Source organism: Anabrus simplex, chromosome 2, assembly GCF_040414725.1.
Source record: "Anabrus simplex isolate iqAnaSimp1 chromosome 2, ASM4041472v1, whole genome shotgun sequence".
In the NCBI taxonomy this organism is placed as follows: domain Eukaryota; kingdom Metazoa; phylum Arthropoda; class Insecta; order Orthoptera; family Tettigoniidae; genus Anabrus; species Anabrus simplex.
Window position 1 is genome coordinate 1,111,922,732 of NC_090266.1, and position 24,080 is coordinate 1,111,946,811.

The window sequence follows — 24,080 nt, forward strand, 5'->3', positions numbered from 1 at the left end:
AAACACCGAGCCCCCGGGGCCACTGGAATTCACCAATGAAGGTTAAAATCCCCAATCCTGCCGGGATTCAATCCCGGGACCCTCTGAACCGAAGATCAGTACGCTGACCATTCATCTAACGAGTCGGATATAATAATAATAATAATAATAATAATAATAATAATAATAATAATAATAATAATAATAATAATAATAATAATAATAATATTTGGCATCCAGCAACAATCATTTGTTATTTCTGGTGTAATCGCAATAGGCCTACTTGTACTTCGGAGGTACGAAGATAAAACAATTGGATTTTGGGGGTACGCCAACCAAGCAGTTTGAATACTACTGGTGGAAATGAAACGGCGTATGGCTTTTAGTGCCGGGAGTGTCCGGGGACATGTTCGGCTCGCCAGGTGCAGGTCTTTTGATTTGAAGCACGTACGCGATCTTCGCGTCGTGATGAGGATGAAATGATGAAGACGACACATACACCCAGCCCCCGTGCTAGCAAAATTAACCCCCAGCTAATTTAACCAATGGTGGTTAAAATTCCAGACCCTGCCGGGAATGGAACCCGGGACTTCTTTGACCAAAGGCCAACACGCTAACCATTTAGCCATGGAACTGGACACTGTACTGGTGGAGATACACAGTGAAAGAGAAAGCGAACCATGTAATTGTGTGTCCTGTGTATTTGTGAAATTTATATGCTGGGGAATCCTGTGCGTGTAAATCTGTAGTTTTAGTAATTAGATAATCAACTTTTAAAAATAGGACACTACCGGGTTCTCTACTCATTTATTTTCCCCGCTTATAACTCACAATTAATTTAGTACTTTACCCCTTAAAATGTGAGAGAAGTAATGAAGGTCATTGTAGTAACTTCTGTAAAATAATTTGAGATCAAATAGATAGCATGCAGCCAATAGGGCTGAATTACGATGAACCGCAGAATATAGGAAGTCAGGTAGAGTTGAATTTGTATCCGAGAAGAATTGAAATGTCCCGTCGATTTATGTGTTAATAATCCAGGATCTGCGAATGATAATGGGATAGTATTTGTGGTTGAATTTTTGTCCGGGAAGCTTAGAATACCTCGCAGATTGTGAAGTAATTATCCAGGAAATCCAAAGGTTCTGGAATAAGATGTAGGCGCCAATTTGAAAACGGTTCGGATAATTCGTGGGACCGGAATTGGTTCAGTGGAGCAACATACCATACTAAAGCTCTCAATGTCTAGAATACTATGTGGTCTCAAAGAATTCGATGTCGTAAAGCATATTATGGGAATACTTTCACTGAGAGTGAGCGAAGAAATCCCACTTGTTTCAAAATAGTCTGCACGTACAGTATAACTTACTACTGCATGTAGTGGGAATAGACCTAGGCTCGATATCCCGTTAGGTGGGGTGATAAGACAAGTAGTCATTTCACAGTATGGGTTTTAATATCAATAATACGTTGAGTAAAAACCATTATTATTTCTAAACATTTGTAAATTTCATTGGTGATTGAACATGGAGATAGTTCGTATCGCTAAACGTAGTTATCTTTAAGATGTAGAGGGACTTTTCCTCACAATTATTAAATAACTGCTTCTTCTATTTTTGTTTTGGGAACTGATGTTTTGGAACTTAATTTGTTTTACATGTAACAGGCTCGCGACAAGAATTTAACGATACCTTGTGCGGTGTGAATAATTAGGGAATGTCATCTGATATTTAGGTGAAGTAGTCTGGTTGGTGATAAGATGAGGATAGTTTTGTTGTATATAATGATATGGAGTTAATGAGTGATTTTTTCGGAATGGGAATTTAAGGATTTTGAGTTAATTATGACAGTGAATGAGTCAGTGGTGATCATTTGCATCCGGGAGATAGTGGGTTCGAATCGCACTGTCGGCAGCCCTGAAAATGGTTTTCCGTGGTTTCCCATTTTCACACCAGGCAAATGCTGGGGCTGTACCTTAATTAAGGCCACGGCTGCTTCCTTCCAACTCCTAGGCCTTTCCTATCCCATCGCCACCGTAAGACCTATCTGTGTGTCGATGCGACGTAAAGCCACTAGCAAAAAAAAAACTGGTGATCATATAGTTCACAGAGTCGTCTATGACATAGGTCTCCAGCTATTTGCTCTGCTCGTCTCATGGCGGCTTGCTGCCTCCGGCTGTTAGCGTTGGTACTTAAAATACCCGTACGAATATAATATTGCCATATGAATTCGTTAGTTCATATTATGGCGAGGAAATCATCAATGGATAAAGCAAAAGCAGAATATTTCATAATATATAGTGAATACTTTCTCATTACATTTACAGAAAAAGGTTTACTTCATACAAAATACGATTTGTTAATATATTTTTACTTATCTTATAAATAAAGTTGTTCGTGTCTGTTTGTCTGTTCCAACATCACGTCGAAACGGCTGGATAGATCTCAACCAAACTTCATATTTAGAGTATACTGACCCCGGGGAAGGTTTCGATATGCATATCATTTTAAAATCTTTGAAAAGACGGGGGTTTTATAGGAAAAACGGTTTTCCTCCATTTTCTCTTATACTATTATAGGCAAAATATCGAATTTGTCGTATAAGGACGAGACAAAGCTCAATTCAATCCTCTTGACGCAAAGAACAAAACTCGGTAAGCCCTACGGGCCCGAAAACCATGTTTTAAGGCCATAAAACCAACCGTTACGGAGATATTGGCACCAAACTACCCCTGCTCTAGGAATCGGATAAAGAAATGAACTGCCGTAACCATGGCAACGTCAGCTCCAGGATTCTAGAGCAGTGAGATTATGCATGTACGTTTGGGCATAGCTGCCAACCAAAATTGGTACCAATAAGACTTAATAACTGGAAAAAAATATACTGTTGTGTAAGGCACCCATAGGACTCCTTTGGGCGGGAATGGAAAGTGGGTGAAGTACGAGTGTAAAAAACTTACTATATATAGAAATGGAAGTGTGTGTGTAAATGACACATCTCCAACTAAACCACTGGAGCAATTTCAACCAAACTTGTTACACGTATCACTTACTATCGGGAGACGAGCACTGTGGGGGTTAAGCCATCCCTAGCGCCCTTAAGGGAGAGGGTCAGGGGGGGGGGCTAGTTACAATAATAATCAAGAATAGTGTCGAATTCATAGTTTTCGGGGTCGCTGAGTTGAAAAGTAATACTCTAGAATTTTTAAAGTCCAGCCCCCTTTTAGGTGGGGAGCAATGGGTGGGGGGTGAGATATAATTAAAAACAGCTTCGAATCTATAGATTTCAGGGTCTCTGAGATGAATAGTATTACTCCGGATTTTAATCCAAATCCAAGTAGGGAGCGAAGGGGGTGAGATAAAAAATTAATCGAAAAACTACATATAAAAATGTTATTTTCCTCTTCTTACTATATATATAAAAATTGATGTATGTGTGTGCGTGGGTGTGTGGGTGTGGGTGTGTATATGACACATCTCCTCCTAAACCACTGGAGCAATTTCACCAAACGTGGTACACTTATCAATTAGTATCAGGAGACAAACCGCGTGAGGGTAAGACACCCCTAGCACCCTTATGGACAGGGGGCGAGGGGGGTGGTATAAAAATATTCTTATAAATAAAGTTGTTCGTTTCTGTTTGTCTGTTAGTTAGTTAGTTAGTTAGTTAGTTAGTTAGTTAGTTAGTTAGTTAGTTTGTTTGTTTGTTTGTCTGTTTGGCTTAAGTGCGGCCAGTATCCAGTATTCGGGAGATAGTAGGTTCGAACCCCACTGTCGGCAGCCCTGAAAATGGTTTTCCGTGGTTTCCCATTTTCACACCAGGCAAATGCTGGGGCTGTACCTTAATTAAGGCCACGGCCGATTCCTTCCAACTCCTATCCCTTCCCTGTCCCATCGTCGCCATAAGACCTATCTGTGTCGGTGCGACATAAAGCAACTAGCAAAATAAAAAAAATAAAAATGTTTGTTTGTTCCACCATCACGTCGAAAGGGCTGGATAGATCTCAACCAAACTTCATATTTAGAGTATACTCACCCCGGGGAAGGTTTCGATATTCATATCATTTTAAAATCTTTGAAAAGACGGGGGTTTTATAGGAAAACCACAACGGTTTTCCTCCATTTTCTCTTATACTATTGATTTTCTGCAAACTCTGTGGACCGTATATGAAAGGTCTCTTCATCATAAACAACTTTCGTTATGTTCATAATTTACCTTACTCTTCAAATGACGGAGAAATTTACTATTTTCTGCCGATACCATGCTCGGCATTGAGTGACCGACAGAGCGATAACGAATATATGGGTTACCATGGCAACGTCTCTGACTGCTTGCCAGCAGGGAAATCACGTATTGCCATTTTCCTCATCATTCCTTTAAATTCGTGGTTGTTCCTTGGGTAGAAAGCAAGAGAGTCGTCAATCGGTCATTCTGCGGGATATTGGCGGAATATCATTGGAGGTTATAACCGTCCTCGAATAGCTTAAGTAATAACACAAATATTCATCTTCTTATCTGATTACCTAAGAATCCCTGCGCCTAAATTTCTCTCCGATTACCGCTTTCATATATCCATAACTCACACCGGCATAATTTATTGAGGAACATTTGATTTTCCAAAACATTCACTTGGTATTTATATATTTGTCGTCATCCGGATGTCCTCAGTTATAATCCATTTTCTATTAATTTCAACTTACTAAACTGTATTATTTTCTTCCTTAATTACCATGTATGTATGCGAGTGCTAATCCCGAATGCTGTACACTCTTTCCTTTGAGGAAATATTCTAAGCTATGCAAATGTATAACTTTTGGCCCAGGAAAATTCCGAAATATGGATGCAATTTTAACGGCGGTGCAGACCTTCGTTTCGGGGTAATTGGTGGCTAATCAGTAAGTCGTATCACAAGTCACAAAGCAAATGGCGTTTCATTTTGGAGAGATCTACAACTTTTGTCCTATGACTTTTCGTCGTATTTCTATCCCTAATACATTACATACAAGTTGATTTTGTACTTGTACACGTATATGTTATCATTTGGCACACTTATAGGAAAGGTAGAATCATGACATTCGGCAAGCACATTGACATGACCATTGGCAATGTTATAGCCAAATTTTATGATTCTAGCTGTCACATGAGAATCAAAAATATAAAGTAGCATCCAAAAAGTGTACAAGATTTCACCCCATTCAATGACTCTAACTCAATCTAACCCATGAATATAGGAGATACGAGAAGATGTCATAGGACCAACCATGTAGAGCACTGAAAGGGGCGTCTGATGTTGAAGTCCGTTTGTAGATACGTCGTACAGTTACAAAGCAGTAACTATCGAAATAAAGGTCTGCACTTCTAGAGTGTGTCTGTACATTGACAATTTTGGCGAAATCCGTTTCAGGTGTAATAATGACCATCTGCATATATTCAGTTTTGGTGTCTGTGTGTTTGTTTCTTTGTCTGTTTGTCTATAACTTGGAAACTACTGGATATATTTCCACCAAACTTGATATTTAGAATCCACCTGTCCTTTGGTAGGTTTTAGGGCAAATATTGTTTCTAAATCCCTGAATTGACTGGGGGATTATACGAAACCGAAACCGTCATTTTGCATTCTCACAACCAAACTTAATGTAAATTTACCTGCCTTAATGGAAATTCATTTCTAAGCCTTTTTCCTCATGTGCATCATTTCAATACGAGGATTAATAAGGGAGATATCATTAACGGACCGTTTTACGGTACAAGTCCCACCGGACTTAACTCAAGAGCGGGTGCGTGTAAAGCGTATGTTTTACAACTTGAAAACTACTGAAGATATTTGAGTCAAACTTTACATTAACATCCACCTGTCAAACGCTACGTGTTAATCGTCAATAACATTTCATGTTCCCGGAATGGACTGGCGGTTTATAGGGAACCGAAATGGTGATTTTACTCGTACACAATATATACAGTACAAGACCAACCTGACTGGAAATCGGCCAAACGTGATGGAATTCTATCCCTAAAACTTTTTTTCGTGTGCATTTTTTCGACAGGAGGATTAATAAGGGAGATATCATAAACGGTCTGTTTTTCCGGTTAAGTCCAGCGGATATAGCCCAGAAGGTGTTGTACGTAGAGCAGGTTCCTTATTTATCTATGTAAATAAAATCGTAACTACTGTGTGCCCGTACATTGTCTATTTTGTCGAAATTTTCGTACAGCTACATGCTTAAGGGGTAATAATGATCATCTGCATATTTTTTGGTTTATTTTCTTGAAATTCCTACTTCTTACACTTCTCACCGAAAACCCAGATTACGGCATAATCTGCCAGTCGAGAAAGAAAACTGCAATTTGGAAAAATTTTACGTTTTAGCCTGTAACGGGCGGAAAACTTCCAAGAGCTTTAAATTTTTTCCTTTCTATCCCGAAGAATATCGAAATATGGAGGCAATTTTAATTATGGTGCAGACCTTCGGGAAGTATTATCACATAACGGATGGCACAATCCCCGTTCAATTTGGAGTGATCTACAACCTTGGTCTTACGACTTTTTGTCGTATTTATATCCATTTTACGTTTGATTTTTCTCTATTTCTCGATGTTAAGTAAAGTTGTACTTTTCACATACATAATTCACACCTTCTATCACTTAGAGGAAGGATCATCATCATCATACTCTACACGAAAATTGGTCCACCCAGTAGCCATATGTGAGCCAAATGCTATGTATGTAGCTGTCACTTAATTATCCGAAAAGCAATGCAATGTGAGATAATCTTACACAAATTTTACCCTATTCCATGTTTCTAACTCAATCTGACCCATGAATAGATGAGATATCATAAGACCAGCAATTTAGGCCGCTAAATCCGGCGTCTTATGGTAGAATCCTTTCTCGATATGATGTACCGTTTAGAAGCAGTTAATCTGTAAATGAAGGTCTGCAATATTGTAAACAAGCACATACTTTCGTATGTCGAACTATATATATTCACTGATGTCGATTTTGTAGCGATCGAGAAAGGGTGTGTCTGCTATTGTAATCAGTACTCCGCACACCGACTATGACTGGCAGTAGGAATGGAGTCCTCCTCCAATTCCTCTGTAACTGGCATTAATGAGACAGGCCTACCATTGTAATGAATAATTCACTTCTCGATTTGACTTTCAGAAGGCAAGGGAGCATGCAGCATACAGTCTTTTTGCTGTAGGCAAGCTTTCCCGCAGTTATAAACAGATGTACCCATCTAAAATGTGACTGGCATTAGGCATACTGGCCTGCTATTTTGATGGAAACTCATCAACTTGGTGTGACTGGCAGGAAGCTGGCTGGCAGTTGGAAAGGGGGCCTATCATTATAATGATAACTGCACAACTCAATTTTGACTGGTTGTAGGGAAGTTTCCTGCCATTGTAATAAAAACTCCTCAATGTCTGGAAGTAGGAAAGGGGGCTGCCATTGTAACGGAAACTCCCCAAATCGATTGTGACCGCGCAGTAGGCAATGGGGCCTGCAATTATAATGTAAACTTCCCAGCTCGATTGTGAATGGCAGTAGGCAAGTTAGCCTGTCGTTATCATCACAAATCCGTAACAAGCACTTTACACTGGAAACAACGTATGGGGACCTCTCCATATTGTTTCTCGGATAACGCTAAGAGACATGCTATTTTAAAACAATCATATTTACTGCATGTACAGTATTTTCTTCAATATTCGTATACAATGCAGAATACCGTAGCGAAGCACGGGTACATTTGCTAGTCTATATAAATAAAATTGTTCGTGTCTGTTTGTTTGTCTGTCTGTTTGTCTGTTCCACCATCACGTCGAAACGGCTAGATAGATCTCAACCAAATTTCATATTTAGAGTATACTCATCCCGGGGAAGGTTTCGATATGCATATCATTTTAAAATATTTGAATACACGGGGGGTTTATAGGAAAACCAGAATGGTTTTTCCACCATCACGTCGAAACGGCTGGAGAGATCTCAACCAAAATTAATATTTAGAGTATACTTATCCCGGGGAAGGTTTCGACATGCATATCATTTTAAAATATTTGAATACACGGGGGGTTTATAGGAAAACCAGAATGGTTTTTCCACCATCACTTCGAAACGGCTGGATAGATCTCAATCAAACTTCATATTTAGAGTATACTCATACTGGGGAAGGTTTCAATATGCATATTATTTTAAAATCTTTGAATAGACGGGGGTTTATAGGAAAATCAAAATGGTTTTCCTCCATTTTCTCTTATACTATTGATTTTCTGTAAACTTCGTTTACCGTACGTGAAACGTCTCTTCATTATAAACAACTTTCGTTATGTTCATAATTTACCTTACTCTTCACATGACGGAGAAATTTACAGTTTTCCGCTGGTATCATGCTCTGCATTGAGTGACCGACAGACCGACAACGAACCTACAGGTTACCATGGCAACGTCTCTGACTGCATGCCAGCAGGGAAGTAACGTATTGACATTTTCCTCATTATGCTTTTACATTCGTGGTTGTTCCTTGGGTAGAAGGCAAGAGAGGCGTCAATCGGCCTATCCGAGGGATATTGGCGGAATATCGTTGGATGTTATAACCGCCCTCGAATAGATTAAGTAATAACACCTCAGTCATCTTATTATTTGTTTACCTAGGAATCAGTGGACCTAAATTTCTCCTCTGTTATCGCTTTATTATATCCATAACTCACACTAGCATAATTTATTGAGGGGCATTTGATTTTCCAATACATTCACTTGGCATTTACATATTTGTCGTTATCCGGCTGTCCTCAGTTATAATCCATTTTCTATTACTTTCAACTTTCTTAACTGTATTATTTTCTTCCTTAATTACGCCGTATGTACGCGAGTGCTACAAACTACTGGATGTATTTCCACCAAGACTCATATTTAGAATATACACCTGTCCTTGATAGGTTTTAGGGCAAATATTGTTTCTAAATCCCTGAACTGACTGGAGGTTTATACGAAACCGAAACAGTGATTTTGCACTTCCACAAAATATACACAACCAAAGGTAATTTAAATCTACCTGCCTTGGTAGAAATTAATTTCTAAACCTTTTTTCTCATGTGCATCATTTCGATACGAGGATTAATAACGGAGATATCATTAACGGACCGTTTTTCTGTACAAGTCCCATCGGACTTAACTCACGAGCGGGTGCGTGTAAAGCGTATTCCTTACAACTTGAAAACTACTGAAGACATTCAAACCAAAATTTATATTTAGCATCCACCTGTCCAAAGGTAGGTTTTTAACGTAAATAAGATTTCATGTTCCGGGATGGACTGGCGGTCTATAGGGAACCGAAATGGTGATGTTACTCTTCCACAATATATACAGAACAAGAGCAACCTGACTGGAAATCGACCAAACGTGATGGAATTCCACCTCTAAACCTTTTTTCATGTGCATTTTTTCGTCAGGAGGATTAATAAGGGAGATATCATGAATGGTCAGTTTTGCAGGTTAAGTCCAGCGGAGATAGCCCAAAAGGTGTTTTACATGGAGCAGATTCCTTATCAATATAAATCAAATCGTAACGACTGTGTACCTCTACACTGACTATTTTTTCGTACAGCTTTCCGTTTAAGGGGTAATAATGACCATCTCCATAATTTTTGGTTTAGTTTCCTGAAAGTCCTAATTTTTACCCGCCTCGCCTAAAATCCAGATTGCGGCATAATTTGCCAGAAGAAAAAGAAGATAATTGAAATTTGACAAAATTATACGTTTTAGCCTGTAACGAACGGAAAACATCCAAGATCATTAAATTTTTCACTTTTTATCCCCGAAGAATATCGAAATATGCAGGCAATTTTTATGATGGTGCAGACCTTCGGAAATTCCTATCACATAACAGATTGCACAATCTCCGTTCAATTTGGAATGATCTACAACCTTGGTCTTATGACTTTTTGCCGTATCTGTATACATTTTACGTTTGATTTTTCTGTATTAATCGATGTTAAGTCAATTTGGAATTTTCACAGCATAATTCATATTTTCGATTACTCATATGAAATACAGAATCATCAAACTCTTCACGAAAATTGGCCCACCCAGTAGCCATATGTGAGCCAAATGCTATGTATGTAGCTGTCACATAATTATCCAAAAAGTAATGTAATGTGAGATAATCTTACAAAAACGTTACCCTGTTCCAGGTTTCTAACTCAATCTGACCCAAGAATAGATGACATATCATAGGACCAGTCATTTAGGCCACTAAATCCGGCGTGTCTTATGGTATAATCCTTTGTCGATATGACGTACGTTTAGTAGCAGTTAATCTGTAAATGAAGGTCTTCAATATTGTAAACACGCATATACTTTCGTATGTCGATCTATATATATATTCACTGATGTCGATTTGTAGCGATCGAGAAAGGGTGGGTCTGCTATTGTAATCAGTACTCCCCACACGCACTTTGACTGGCAGTAGGAAAGGGTTCCTTCTCCAACTCCTGTGTAACTGTCATTAGTAAGGAAGGCCTACAATAGTAATGAATAGTTCCCTTCTCGATTTGACTTGCAGAAGGCAAGTGAGCATGCAGTTTTGTTTATAACTCCCCTACCCGATTGTGTTTGGCAGTAGGCAAGGGTGCCCGCCATTATAAAGAAATGTCCTCATCTAAAATGTGACTGGCATTAGGCATAGTGGCCCGCTATTTTGATGGAAACTCACCAGCTTAGTGTGACTGGCATTAAGGTAGCTGGAAGTAGGAAAATGGACCTGACATTATAATGATAACTGCACAACTCAACTTCGAGTGATAGTAGGGTAATTGCCTGACATTATAATAAAAACTCCTCAACTGTAATCTGTCTGGAAGCAGGAAAGGGGGCTGCCATTTTAACGATACTCCCCAAATCGATTCTGTCCGCGTAGTAGGCAATGGGGCCTGCAATTATAATGTAAACTTCCCAACTCGATTGTGAATGGCAGTAGACAAGTGAGCCTGCCGTTATATCACAAATACATAACAAACTTTTTACATTGGAAACAACGTACGGGGACCTCCCCATGCTCTTTCTCGGATAACGCTAAGAGACATGCAATTTTAAAACAATCTTATTTACTGCATGTACACTATTTACGTCGATATTCGAATACAATGTAGAATACCGTAGCGAAGCACGGGTACATTCGCTAGTTTTTCTTAAATTTCAATATTTTTTGCTGTGCTGAACTATCTTCGATGGGCCCGGTTTATTCAACCTCAGTTAACAATTAACTGAATGTTAAAATAATTGAAATTAGCACTTAAACATTGGTTAAGACTTAAACTCTCAGGTTCAAGCAGTTAATTCTCTGTTAGCTCACACTATGGCAGGTGCATTAGATGCAGAACTTCTGTATCTTGACTATTTGGAATTGGATAAGCCTTTTCCAGAAAGAGTTAGAATCAGAAGAGATGATTTTCATACCGTTGTTTCAGTTGCTTGATCGTACCCTGGCTAACGTCAGTATGCACATTGAATTCACTACAAATTTTCTGCCAAGCGTCACTTTTAGCCTTGAGCATGGATCATTAGTCTGCTTACTTTATATAATAGGCATGTACTTGGAAATAATTTCCAAAAGAAGAGAAATTTGAATCAAGCATTCTCTTCTCGGCTTTTTCACATTGGTCTATAGAGCAACAGAAAATTCACGGTCAAGGCAAAAAATTCTAATAAATGTTGACTTCATGCTCCTTTGTTTACAGCTGTATTTTAACAAAACCGCATCGGAGCGCGCACACAACTGCATGGTTCTGCCACTGCTTTCTAGATTCTCACTGATCGTGACTCCTGTGAGAGTTAGCACCGTGTTCCCTAACAGTTCCCCGGAAATGTTTGGATAAACGTAGGAATCTTAATATGCTGCCAAATGTTTAACGCTATGTTAACAAACAGTGCGTTAATTGAGGTTGAATAAATCGGGCCATGGTGGATGAGAGTTAATGAACCGACTGGACTTCAATGTGGTGTAGTGTGAGAATGTTGTAGTACGCAAGACGTCACGAGCAGCTCTCGCTCCACCAAATTGCCGAGCAGGCTAGCTCGGAAGGCATTTTGCTCTGAGTTGACGATATAGACTATGCTTTCATGATTTAGTATTACGTTGCATTTAGACGATAACCTATGAAGGTCCAGGGCTGTCAACCACTATTTGATAACTTCGGAGTCGATAGTTTTTTTTTCTGTTTAGTTAGTAGATGTTAGGATTAGTTGGTTTCCAGTGTTATATTCTGTTAGTGTGACGGCCGAATTTTTGTGGCGTTGTTTATCGTGAGTGCGAGTTCGAATCATATTTATTTTGCCATGGCGTTGATTTTTGAAACTAGGGAAAGACACGTAATTTTTAGTTTAATTTGTATTGAATTATTTTAAGGTTATTAACACGAAAATGTAGATATATTTTATTAGGCCTGTGCCATTTATTTTCAGACCTTGCGAGCAGCTGCTATTTAACATCCATGTGGATGGAAAGATCATTAGTTCGGTCTTATTTAATAGTCTTGTTTAATCCTAAGACTTTGAAGGTAGAGATTATTAAAGTCTTTAACGGTTTATTTCAGTTTACCATGGGAAGGTAGCGATTACTAAATCGAGTTATACAGTATTTTTCATTTTTACAATTTTGATGGTAGTGATTATAAGATCTTAGATATACTTTCATTCTGCCATAATGATGGTGAATGGCTGATCTCCACCACACTGTGGACTCTCTGGAGCATAATGAACCATACATTGCAGTGGTGTATACTGAGAGCTAGCGAGGCTGTCGGTGAAGCCCAAATTTCAAACGAGAACGGTGAAAATCTAAAGCACATAATACAAGCATCTGGCACATTGTTCCATTTACAATGAGAAAGAAATGTCGCACGTATTTCTGAGAGCAAGACATCGGAGACTGACCTTGCAGCCCAGGCTCTGCGTTCCTCTCCCCTCGACCCACCTCTCGCGGCTTTCTGCTGTATGTTCGGATAGGTGTGCTAGGCTTCGCTCCGTCAGATCGCCACAGCTAACGAACAACCATGCGTTACTCATCGTATATACTTCCTCACCTTATACTTCTGACTTTACATAGATAACAAAGTACTGGTATTTCACTCCCGTTTACTTCTATATTCTTATAGGAAGACACTGCTGTTATAGGAGTAATACAGTTTTCTTTTTATATGCTGATGTTGTTTGTTGTTTAAAAGGGCCTAACAGCTAGATCATCGGCCATTTTTATACGTAGATCTGCTGAAATGAAACGCAATCTTTCATGTTTAGTGTTCCCTTTTGTTGGTTGGAATAGAACTCGTGATCATGGGTCGGACACCACAACTGATCTCTCGAGGAAGCTAATAAACCAGTGAACGATGGGTACGACCATTGGCAATACTGTAAAATTTACAATTTTAATAATAATAATAATAATGGTGTATGGCTTCTGTATAAGCTTCGTTGTGACCTAATGAGTATAAAATGAATGGCGAAGGCGTCATAAACACCCAGTTCCAAGCCACAGGAATTTCGTGTACGAAGGCGTTGATTGTGAGAATTGACCGGGGCCATCGGACCAAGGGCAAGACTTCTATCCATTTATAACCACAAAGCCGGACTTTAATTTGCTAAACCTTAGGCTAACATCGACATTGATCAGGTGTAGATTATTGCCAGTAGCAGGGGCCAGGGCAGTAGCGTGTGAAGTAGCGTTGATAACACAGCAGGCTACTCCGTTGGCTGCAGTTCAAAAGACTGATGGCTTGACCTTCACTAAACCCACTATCGGAAAAGGGATAACCTAACTCTAGTGTTAGCCCACGCCTTGGTCCTAGCATACGCCATTGTTATAGTTTCGGTTGTCTTTTATGCAGAAATGTTATTCTATGGCCGAAGTACTACTGGACTGTCGTAAAGCACGCGCCACTGCCGTCTACCCGAGTCGAAGATACGGCATGGTCATGTGGTCTATTATTTCTCAAGAACAAGGGGCACCCTTCAAGTTCTTAAGAACGTGTTGTTGTCAGATTTTCATTATACGCTCGCGTGATCCTGAAGTTGCTAACGGGAAATTTAAAAGGACACGACGTACTAGAAGCAGTAGTTGTCGTAAACACTGAAATATTGAAACACTCACCCCATGGGAAGTAGACATGCTCCTGCATCAATGTTGTTGGGAAATAAGGCTGCTCATTGGCACGGTGAGGGGAAACAGGGTCTTCTACTCCGTTAATACAGTCACTGTTACCAAAGGCGGTTACTTACGGAGGATACTACGCCTGCAGTATCGGTCTAGGGTGTGGGGGTCAGTTGTAGTTACACAATGATGAGAGAACACGGTGAAGCGGCGTGTACGTGTGTGGTGCCCACATGCAAGACTTGTCATTCTTCTTGTTCTACTTTATCTGTTTACCCCCCAGGGTCGGTTTTTCCCTCGGACTCAGCGAGGGATCCCACCTCTACCGCCTCAAGGGTCGTGTCCTGGAGCTTCAAACTCTGGGTCGGGAGATACAACTGGAGATGCTATGATGAACAGGGGCCTTGCGGGGGGGTGGGAAGGTTGGAAGGGAGAGAGAAGGAAGAGGGTAGGAAGCGGCCGTGGCCTTAAGTTAGGTACTATCCCGGCACTTGCCTGGAGGAGAAGTGGGAAACCACGGAAAGCCACTTCCAGGACAGCTGAGGTGGGAATCGTACCCGCCTCTACTCAGGTGACCTCCCGAGGCTGAGTGGACCCCGTTCCAAACCTCGTATCACTTTTCAAATTTCGTGGCAGAACCGGTAATCGAACCCGGGCCTCCGGAGGTGGCAGTTAATCGCACTAACCACTACACCACAGAGGCGGACATAATTACACTCAAACCAAACCAAACCAAACCAAACCAAACCAAACCAAACCAAACCAAACCAACCAAACCAAACCAAACCCCATGGCTCTACAGCCCTTGAAGGGCCTTGGCCTACCAAGCGACCGCTGCTCAGCCCGAAGCCCTGCAGATTACGAGGTGTCGTGTGGTCAGCACGACGCATCCTCTCGGCCGTTATTCTTGGCTTTCTAGACAGGCATAATTACACTCGTAGTACAAGTGAATTATGCTGATATTTAGACTGCAGTACACAACAAAATCGAATAATAAAATACAGATCAAGAACAATACGATCACAACAGGATTACAGTTCAGTTTACAATCTTTAGTCCGGCTCCATGGCTAAATGGTTAGTGTGCTGGCCTTTGATCACAGTGGTCCCGGGTTCGATTCCCGGCAGGGTCGGGAATTTTAGCCATCATTGGTTAATTTCGCTGGCACGGGGGCTGGGTGTATGTGTCGTCTATGTCATCATTTCATCCTCATCATGACCCGCAGGTCGCCTACGGGTGTCACTCGCGATCCGTAAATGTCCTCGGACACTCCCGGCACTAAAAGCTATACATTTCATTTTACAGTCTTAAATCCAACTTTCGAGGCTTCCTAGAAAATAGATTCAAGGGATCTATTGGTTCTATAATTATGTCCCTGAATGTTTGTTATTTATTATCAGTTTGTGTTTATTTTCTTTTTGTAAAATTTCCATTGATGTGTGTGTGCGTGTCTAACCCCCACAGTAACTTCCCGCGTTGGCTACGCCCCTGTACGCCTGTAATATCACCTGATAGCCTTTACACTGAAGTCTGTTATGAGTACGTTCTGAAATGCGGTTGAAGTGAAGTGCCACAGCTGCTTTTAGCATATATCTGAGGAAATTCACCAGCCTGCATTATTCTTCAGGGTCCGCCTGGCCGAGGTGGTAAAAGCGTGCTCGGTTTACCCTCAAGGATGTGGGTTCGATTCCCCGTCAGGAAGTCGAAACATTTAAGAAAGCAGATTTCCACTTCTGGAGGTGCATATGGTCCTGAGATTCACTCAGCCTACACCAAACATGAGTACCAGGTTAATTCCTGGGGCAAAGGCGGCCTGGCGTAAAGCTAACCACTCTACCCCACCAAGTGTTGAGCTTACGTATACACTGACTGACAGTGACAATGCAACACCAAGGAGGAGTGGTTCGAAAGGGATGAAAGTTGGGGAGAAAACAGAGACGGCACGGACGAATAATTGATGTTTATTTCAAACCGATATGCAGGTTACACAATGCGCACGGCATCGACTCAGTGGGATGTAGGACCACCGCGAGCGGCGATGCACGCAGAAACACGTCGAGGTACAGAGTCAATAAGAGTGCGGATGGTGTCCTGAGGGATGGTTCTCCATTCTCTGTCAACCATTTGCCATAGTTGGTCGTCCGTACGAGGCTGGGGCAGAGTTTGCAAACGGCGTCCAATGAGATCCCACACGTGTTCGATTGGTGAGAGATCCGGAGAGTACGCTGGCCACGGAAGCATCTGTACACCTCGTAGAGCCTGTTGGGAGATGCGAGCAGTGTGTGGGCGGGCATTATCCTGCTGAAACAGAGCATTGGGCAGCCCCTGAAGGTACGGGAGTGCCACCGGCCGCAGCACATGCTGCACGTAGCGGTGGGCATTTAACGTGCCTTGAATACGCACTAGAAGTGACATGGAATCATACGCAATAGCGCCCCAAACCATGATGCCGCGTTGTCTAGCGGTAGGGCGCTCCACAGTTACTGCCGGATTTGACCATTCTCCACGCCGACGCCACACTCGTCTGCGGTGACTATCACTGACAGAACAGAAGTGTGACTCATCGGAGAACACGACGTTCCGCCATTCCCTCATCCAAGTCGCTCTAGCCCGGCACCATGCCAGGCGTGCACGTCTATGCTGTGGAGTCAATGGTAGTCTTCTGAGCGGCGCCGGGAGTGCAGGCCTCCTTCAACCAATCGACGGGAAATTGTTCTGGTCGATATTGGAACAGCCAGGTTGTCTTGCGCATGCTGAAGAATGGCGGTTGACGTGGCGTGCGGGGCTGCCACCGCTTGGCGGCGGATGCGCCGATCCTCGCGTGCTGACGTCACTCGGGCTGCGCCTGGACCCCTCGCACGTGCCACATGTCCCTGCGCCAACCATCTTCGCCACAGGCGCTGCACCGTGGACACATCCCTATGGGTATCGGCTGGGATTTGACGAAGCGACCAACCTGCCCTTCTCAGCCAGATCACCATACCCCTCGTAAAGTCGTCTGTCTGCTGGAAATGCCTCCGTTGACGGCGGCCTGGCATTCTTAGCTATACACGTATCCTGTGGCACACGACAACACGTTCTACAATGACTGTCGGCTGAGAAATCACGGTACGAAGTGGGCCATTCGCCAACGCCGTGTTCCATTTATCGTTCGCTACGTGCGCAGCACAGCGGCGCATTTCACATCATGAGCATACCTCAGTGACGTCAGTCTACCCTGCAATTGGCATAAAGTTCTGACGACTCCTTCTTGGTGTTGCATTTGCTCTGTCAGTCAGTGTAGTTGGAACCCTTTTCCTTTCACCGCTCCAAGGGCCTTTATGGCCTGTACGGAGATGACTTTGCTTTGGCTTTGCTATACTTTTTAAAAATTATCTTTAACATTCACCACGAAAGCTCTTACGATAGACGAACTAATGTAAATAGTCATGGAGGTACTTACGTTAGTGTAGAGGACGGGGGCAGTTATGAGCAGAGAGACAAACCACACCACCAGAATCGCTCGTCGACAGTTGCTCAAGGTGCAATAGGAGCGAGACTTCATCGGGAAAACAATAACCAAGAACCTGGAACAATAGCAATACAGAGAATTTCAAGTAACTGATCTTTACGTTACACATGAAGAGTCAGTGGATGTGGTAGAAAGAAGAAATGCAGGACGTTGGAAAGAGTTTGACAGCTTTCTAAGTTGTGTCCAGTATGTGCAAAAAGGATACCGATGGAAATTTAACCCACAGCCTTCGCGGTGGCTCTGCCTTGGGATCTGAACTCCAGGGCTGGTACTAGGGTAACTTAGTTTTAAACAGAACTCTGGATGAATCGGAATAATTTTAAAACTTTGCCTTCACATGAAGAACTATCGACGTCAAGGACGGGGTGTTAAACTACCGGTGAACGTACTGTGTGTGTGTTTAGCACCGAATCTCTTAGTGTACGAATGTAATTTAAAAAATGGTATTTGTTCGAAAGGAACCTGCGTGTAAGTGTAATTGTGGAAGTGTAGAGTGTTGAATGTGAGGAAAGGAACGTTAAGGACGACACAAACACCTAGTCCCAAGGCCAGGGATATTAATCATTTACAATTAACAACCCCTGATCCGGCCGGGAATCGAACGCGAGGTTGCCGAGTGACAGGCGGACGCGTTGCCCTCTACACCGCGGGGCCGGACAGGAATGTAATTAGTAAGAGAGAGAAAAACCAAACCAAATCCCATGGCGCAACAGCCCCGAAGGGACATGGCCTACCAAGCGACCGCTGCTCAGCCCGAAACTCTGCAGATTAAGAGGTGTCGTATGGTCAGCATGACGAATCCTCTCGGCCGTTATTCCTGGCTTTCTAGAACGGGACCAGTTTCTCACCGTCAGATAGCTCCTCAGTGTACTCATATAGGCTGAGTGAAATTCGGTCCACTCCTCAGATCCACGTGAAATTCACTGACCCGGCCGGAAATTGAACCCGGGGCCTCAGGATACGAAGCAGGCATGCAACACCTACACCGCGAAGCCTGCAGTAATAGAAATAACAGTTTGTAAAAGTAAGGTAAATAAACATTTCTTGTACTTCTACTGTTTCTTAACGGACGTTGGAGAAACAGTTCTCTATTTGTGTAACTCTAACTGAACAGTTGTGCAGTTTCAGCTCCTAGTGGTTGAATAATTTTAACACATTTAGCTCAAATAGGGGCACGAAATTAGGGGGAATATGGTAAACTTGTTTGTGTGTTCATACACGAAACTGCTTAGTAGCAGATGCCTAGTAAATCATGTACAACGTCCCATGTATGGACTGCAGAAAGACATTAACTATCTCGAGCCTGCAACGCCGATTGCAAAGTCATCAGCAAAGAAAAACAATATTCACCTAGGAACAAGAATAAGATCACCGGTACCAATGTTTAGAATATCTGTACCTAATTTATAACTTAAACAGTCTATATAATAATGTATGTAATAAAGGAATGAAGACATCTATAACTAATAGCAACGCACTGACTATACTTATGGAGTTAGTTTTGCGTAGTCGGAACCATGCATTCAGGAAACGGTGGGTTCCAATTCCATAATCGGCAGCCCTGAATATGGTTTTCTGTGGTTTCACATTATCCACCAGATAAATGCCACGGTCACTACCTCCCAAACCTATCCCTTTTCCATCCTTACGACTCTTAAACTCTTCCACGTGTTAGTGCGACGTTAAACCAGCAGCAGAAAAAGAAAGAAACTAGAATGAAGAAAACGTTAAGACAGGGCTACCTTCTCGATAATACTGGAGTGAATATTATAACAATGGATATGCAATTTAGAGACTGAAGTCTGAATAATTGATGACACGGTTATGATCTCCATCTGCGGCATCCCCTTGGACTCAACGTTATAAGTTATCTTCTCCAGCGTGTCATAGAAGTTTGTACTCCATATTTACTTTCCTACCTTCGTCTCGCTCGCGGAGATCGGAACTTCCGTGGAGATTTGTTGCCCTGCTAAACATAATCCTCAACACATATTCGGTAAAAGGAGGTCGGGGGAACGGGACGAGCTCGTAGGGCATATTGTCAGCGATGGTACTTCGCATTGGTAAACAGGGGCGTCTGAGGTGTCAGACAGGTTACTTAGAGATTAGTTTAACATTAAAGGCAGGGAAAGGCAAAGGCAATGGAAAAAAAAAATCCGAAAAAATTAATAATTTTTGTAGGCTTAGATGTTTTTGTAAAGTTGTATGAAAGTAAAACCTTTCAGGAAATGCCAAGTGAAAAGAAATTTAAATTAAATTTACATTAAATCAGAATTTCAACCTTACATAGGAATTATCACAACTGAAATACGTTCATCCAGAGAAAATTTAATATAACCGTGGGCCTAATGTTAGGGCCTGCACATTTAAGGGGCTCCCAAGACCCCAAAAATAGTAAACATTATAGCCTAATGTCACTCTGCATGGAAATGCTCAGAAATGATCGGGCGGGTTTGTAGAATCAGTCAATTTTTAATAATTTGTACGTAGAGGAATTGCCCCTTAGTTGCATCTAACAGCAGCTGAGCTGTAAACAAGGCTTGCTCTTGCCCCCTCTCGCAACCCTGCGACACGTTCCTCAGAAAAGACTTGTACAAAATTACTTAAAAATAATCACACCAATGAAAAGTGGTACACAAATATATTTTAGTTAGAAAATGAGACTTCCTTAACGTGTAATGCACATCAGATCGTATTATGCACACATTTTTCAGAGCATTTCACTTTAGTCACACGTTTATTCGTCAAGAACGTACAAATGCCAATGAAAAATGAAATCAATTAGGTACGAACATCTAAGTGGTTCATGGTTAACAGTTCAGCTGCTTAGCCTTAAACCACGGCGGCAGTCAAACAAAAACTAACATAATTTTTAATAATATTGCAACAATTTTTTTCTAGTTGTTTTACGTCGCACCGACACAGATAGGTCTTACGGCGACGATGGGACAGGGAAGGGCTAGGAGTGGGAAGGAAGTGGCCGTGGCCTTAATTAAGGTACAGCCCCAGCATTTGCCTGGTGTGAAAATGGGAAACCACGGAAAACCATTTTCAGGACTGCCGACAGTGGGGTTCGAACCTACTATCTCCCGAATACTGGATACTGGCCGCACTTAAGCGACTGCAGCTATCGAGCTCGGTTTGCAACAATTAATACTCCCAATATATTGCATTACTTCTACCTGATGTAATTAAATTTATATTATATTATTCATAGGTTTAGCATTTTATTTGAGGGGGCCCGAATTTTTATTTTGGCAGATAGGCCCATATGACAACCGGTACGCCCCTGAATGTAAGTGGTTGCATTTAGTGTAAATAAGACTTCCAAATTATATGAACCAAATTATATAATTTAAACAGTCGTAAAGTAAAAGAACACAGCGCATTATTATTGATACAAAATACATCACATAGATTATCCCAAACATAAACAACATTTTCAGAGTAATTAAAGGGCATCAATGTTTTTCGACGCTAGAGCGAATTGGACGTACGGTTAGGGTCACGTAGCTGTGACACTGAATTCGAGAGATGCTGGGTTCGAATCCCACCGTCGACAGATCTGAAGGTAGTTTTCCGTGGTTTGCTATTTTCACACCAGCTGGGGATGTACTTGAATTAAGACTTTAAGACTACGGCCGCTCTGTGTGTAAGTTCGACGTTAAAGTAAACTCGTGTCCTCATCCCGAGTTGGCACAATCCCAATGGAGGTGAGCTGCATGTACCATTTTAACCACATACCCTGCCATTCTGGCAGTACCGGGAATCGAACCAGGGCCCCCGAGGACGGCAGCTAATAGTGCTAACCGTTACGCTACGGAGACGAACTAGCTCGACACAGTGATTAATCCAGGAGCCGTTCCTGTCCGGTATACACGCCTTTTGATGTGCTACATCTGTCTCTCACGTACCAACAATGGAACACTTATTAACTTGGAAAAATTAAGAAATAACGTGTTCACCTCTTAACAAGGAAGAGAATGCACTGTAGTACCCCCGCCCCTACCTATAGCGGGCAAGCGACCCTGCGTCTCTTTACATAGCCCTGCCATCGCTGACGATGTCTATGCGAGTTTCAGCGAATTTGAAGGTCACATTTCTTTCGCCCATGTTCTTGAATAACGGGAGACCGGTGGGCCCCATGCAGGCTAAAAGTGTAGTTAATTAATTCTCTGCCTTTCTGTGCTGATAAAATTGTCATAAAGCTTACTCGATTCTGTAGTTTGTGACAATGAAGTAGCCACCTTAAACATTGGCACACACACTATTAACTCAGTTTAAATAAACCTACTTAATAAACATTTACGAAATAGAGGAGCCTGTCTTTGATCGCCATTGTACCGTTCGTGGTGCAATTCTGATCACATAAAGTAAAATTTGAATCACACATATTTTCCATGCAAGAAGTATCTCTTTCCTTTCCCCCAACATATAGAGACAAGAACATAAACAAAGTTTTTATTTGTGAAACTCTCAGCACAAACATACATAAATACTTCTTATATACATGAAGATAACTTATCACTTGAAAGTATGGGCATAGTAATGAATCAATTTTAACGTTCTTCAAACAAAAAATCATGTTTTCTTCTCTCAATACGAGTTTTAAGCCGGGCAAAAGTACTCCTTCATTTTTTCTTCTTCTTCTTAATGTGCTTATCCTCCAGGGTTGGTTTTTCCCTCGGACTCAGCGAGGGATCCCACCTCTACCGCCTCAAGGGCAGTGTCCTGGAGCGTGAGACATTGGGTCGTGGTGTACAACTGGGGAGAATGTCCAGTACCTCGCCCAGGTGGCCTCACCTGCTATGCTGTACAGGGGCCTTGTGGGGGGATGGGAAGATTGGAAGGGATAGACAAGGAAGAGGGAAGAAAGCGGCCGTGGCCTTAAGTTAGGTACCATCCCGGCATTTGCCTGGAGGAGAACTAGGAAACCACAGAAAACCACTTCCAGGTAGGGTGAGGTGGGAATTGAACCCATCTCTGCTCATTTGACCTCCCGAAGCTGAGTGGACCGCGTTCCAGCCCTCGTACCACTTTTCAAATTTCGTGGCAGAGCCGGGAATCGAACTCGGGCCTCCGAGGGTGGCAACTAATCAAAGTAGCCACTACACCACATATGCCGCTATTCCTTCACTCATGTAACATTAATCTTCTCGAAGCCGGGTGAGTTGGCCGTGCGGTTAGGGGCCCGCAGCAGTGAGCTTGCATCCGGGAGATAGTGGGTTCGAGCCCCACTGTCGGCAGCCCTGATGATGGGTTTCCGTGGTTTCCCATTTTCACAGCAGGGCAAATGGTGGGGTTGTTCCTTAATTAAGGCCACGGACGATTCCTTCCCACTCCCAGGCCTATCCCATCGTCGCCATAAGACCTATAGGGGCTCGAGAAACTATTGGTCTGTCCATAGCCGTGGTATGAACGGAACAGTATAGTACAAATAATGGTCCATATAATGGAATTACACGTACTGTATATAGATATGTAGGACAGTCAAGTACATCAGTAGGTTGAATATGGAGCCAAGGACATTCACACTGTTTGCAAACGGACCAGTAATACAACGGCTTGCGTCATTACACGCCAAACAGGTACTGGTCTAGTAAACAATATTATCGTGATATTGTGCTGTCTGCCGCAACTCGCGCTCATTGTGTTTGTGCTGACACGTTAGAAGGTAACATTCAGCACTGTTTCTGTGTTTAGCTAGCAATGGGAAGGGGAATGAAAGAAACAATCGTGGAAGAAAGGAGGATTGTAGTGCGACTCTTTAAAAACGGTGAATTTTTGAAGGACATGAGTGAAACTATTGGAAGAGCTGTTACAACTGTTAAAGATATCGTGTACAGGTACAAAAGAGCAAAGACAATGGAAAACAGACCAAGAAGTGGCCGCCCCTCAAAGTTATCAGTACAAGACAAACGGCAAATTGTGCGTAAAGTGGCCCAAAATGTTGAGCTAAGTGCGCCGAAGATAGCAGCTGCGTTACAACAAGATGTAGGAGTACAAGTGTCATCTGAAACCATACGCAATGTGCTACGCAAAAGAGGATATGCGGGCAGAATAGCCCGTAGAAAGACGTACATCACTAAGGCTAACACGAAGAAACTTGCGTACGCTAAAGAGCACAGAAGTGACAGCTATGAGGAATGGAAAACATCCGTTTTTACCGATGGGAGTAAGTTTAACCTCTTCAGGTCAGACAGACGAGTAAGAGGAAGACGAATTTTGAACTTGAAGATAAGGACCTGGCAGCTACTGTGAAACATGGAGATGGTTACCTGATAGTGTGGGGTTGCATGAGTGCGAAAGGTGTTGGTTAGTTAGCCTTTATTGAAGGGACAATGGATCACAAAGCATACATTAATTTCCTCAAGACATATCTTCCATCAAATGTACAAAAAATGGGGCTCTCAGCTAAGTATACGTTTATGCAAGATAACGACCCC

The 24,080-nt window shown here is 42.1% G+C and overlaps 1 protein-coding gene across 2 annotated transcripts in view; it reads right to left on the bottom strand.

The window, feature by feature from the left end:
- The window catches only part of LOC136863322 (allatostatin-A receptor), a 1,657,357-nt gene that overhangs the window by 204,886 nt on the left and 1,428,391 nt on the right, over nt 1-24,080 (bottom strand). For both annotated transcript variants that reach the window (XM_068225909.1, XM_067139709.2), the window contains exon 6: nt 17,566-17,689. In XM_068225909.1, the coding sequence (XP_068082010.1) occupies nt 17,566-17,689 (124 nt within the window). The remainder of the gene's footprint in view (nt 1-17,565; nt 17,690-24,080) is intronic.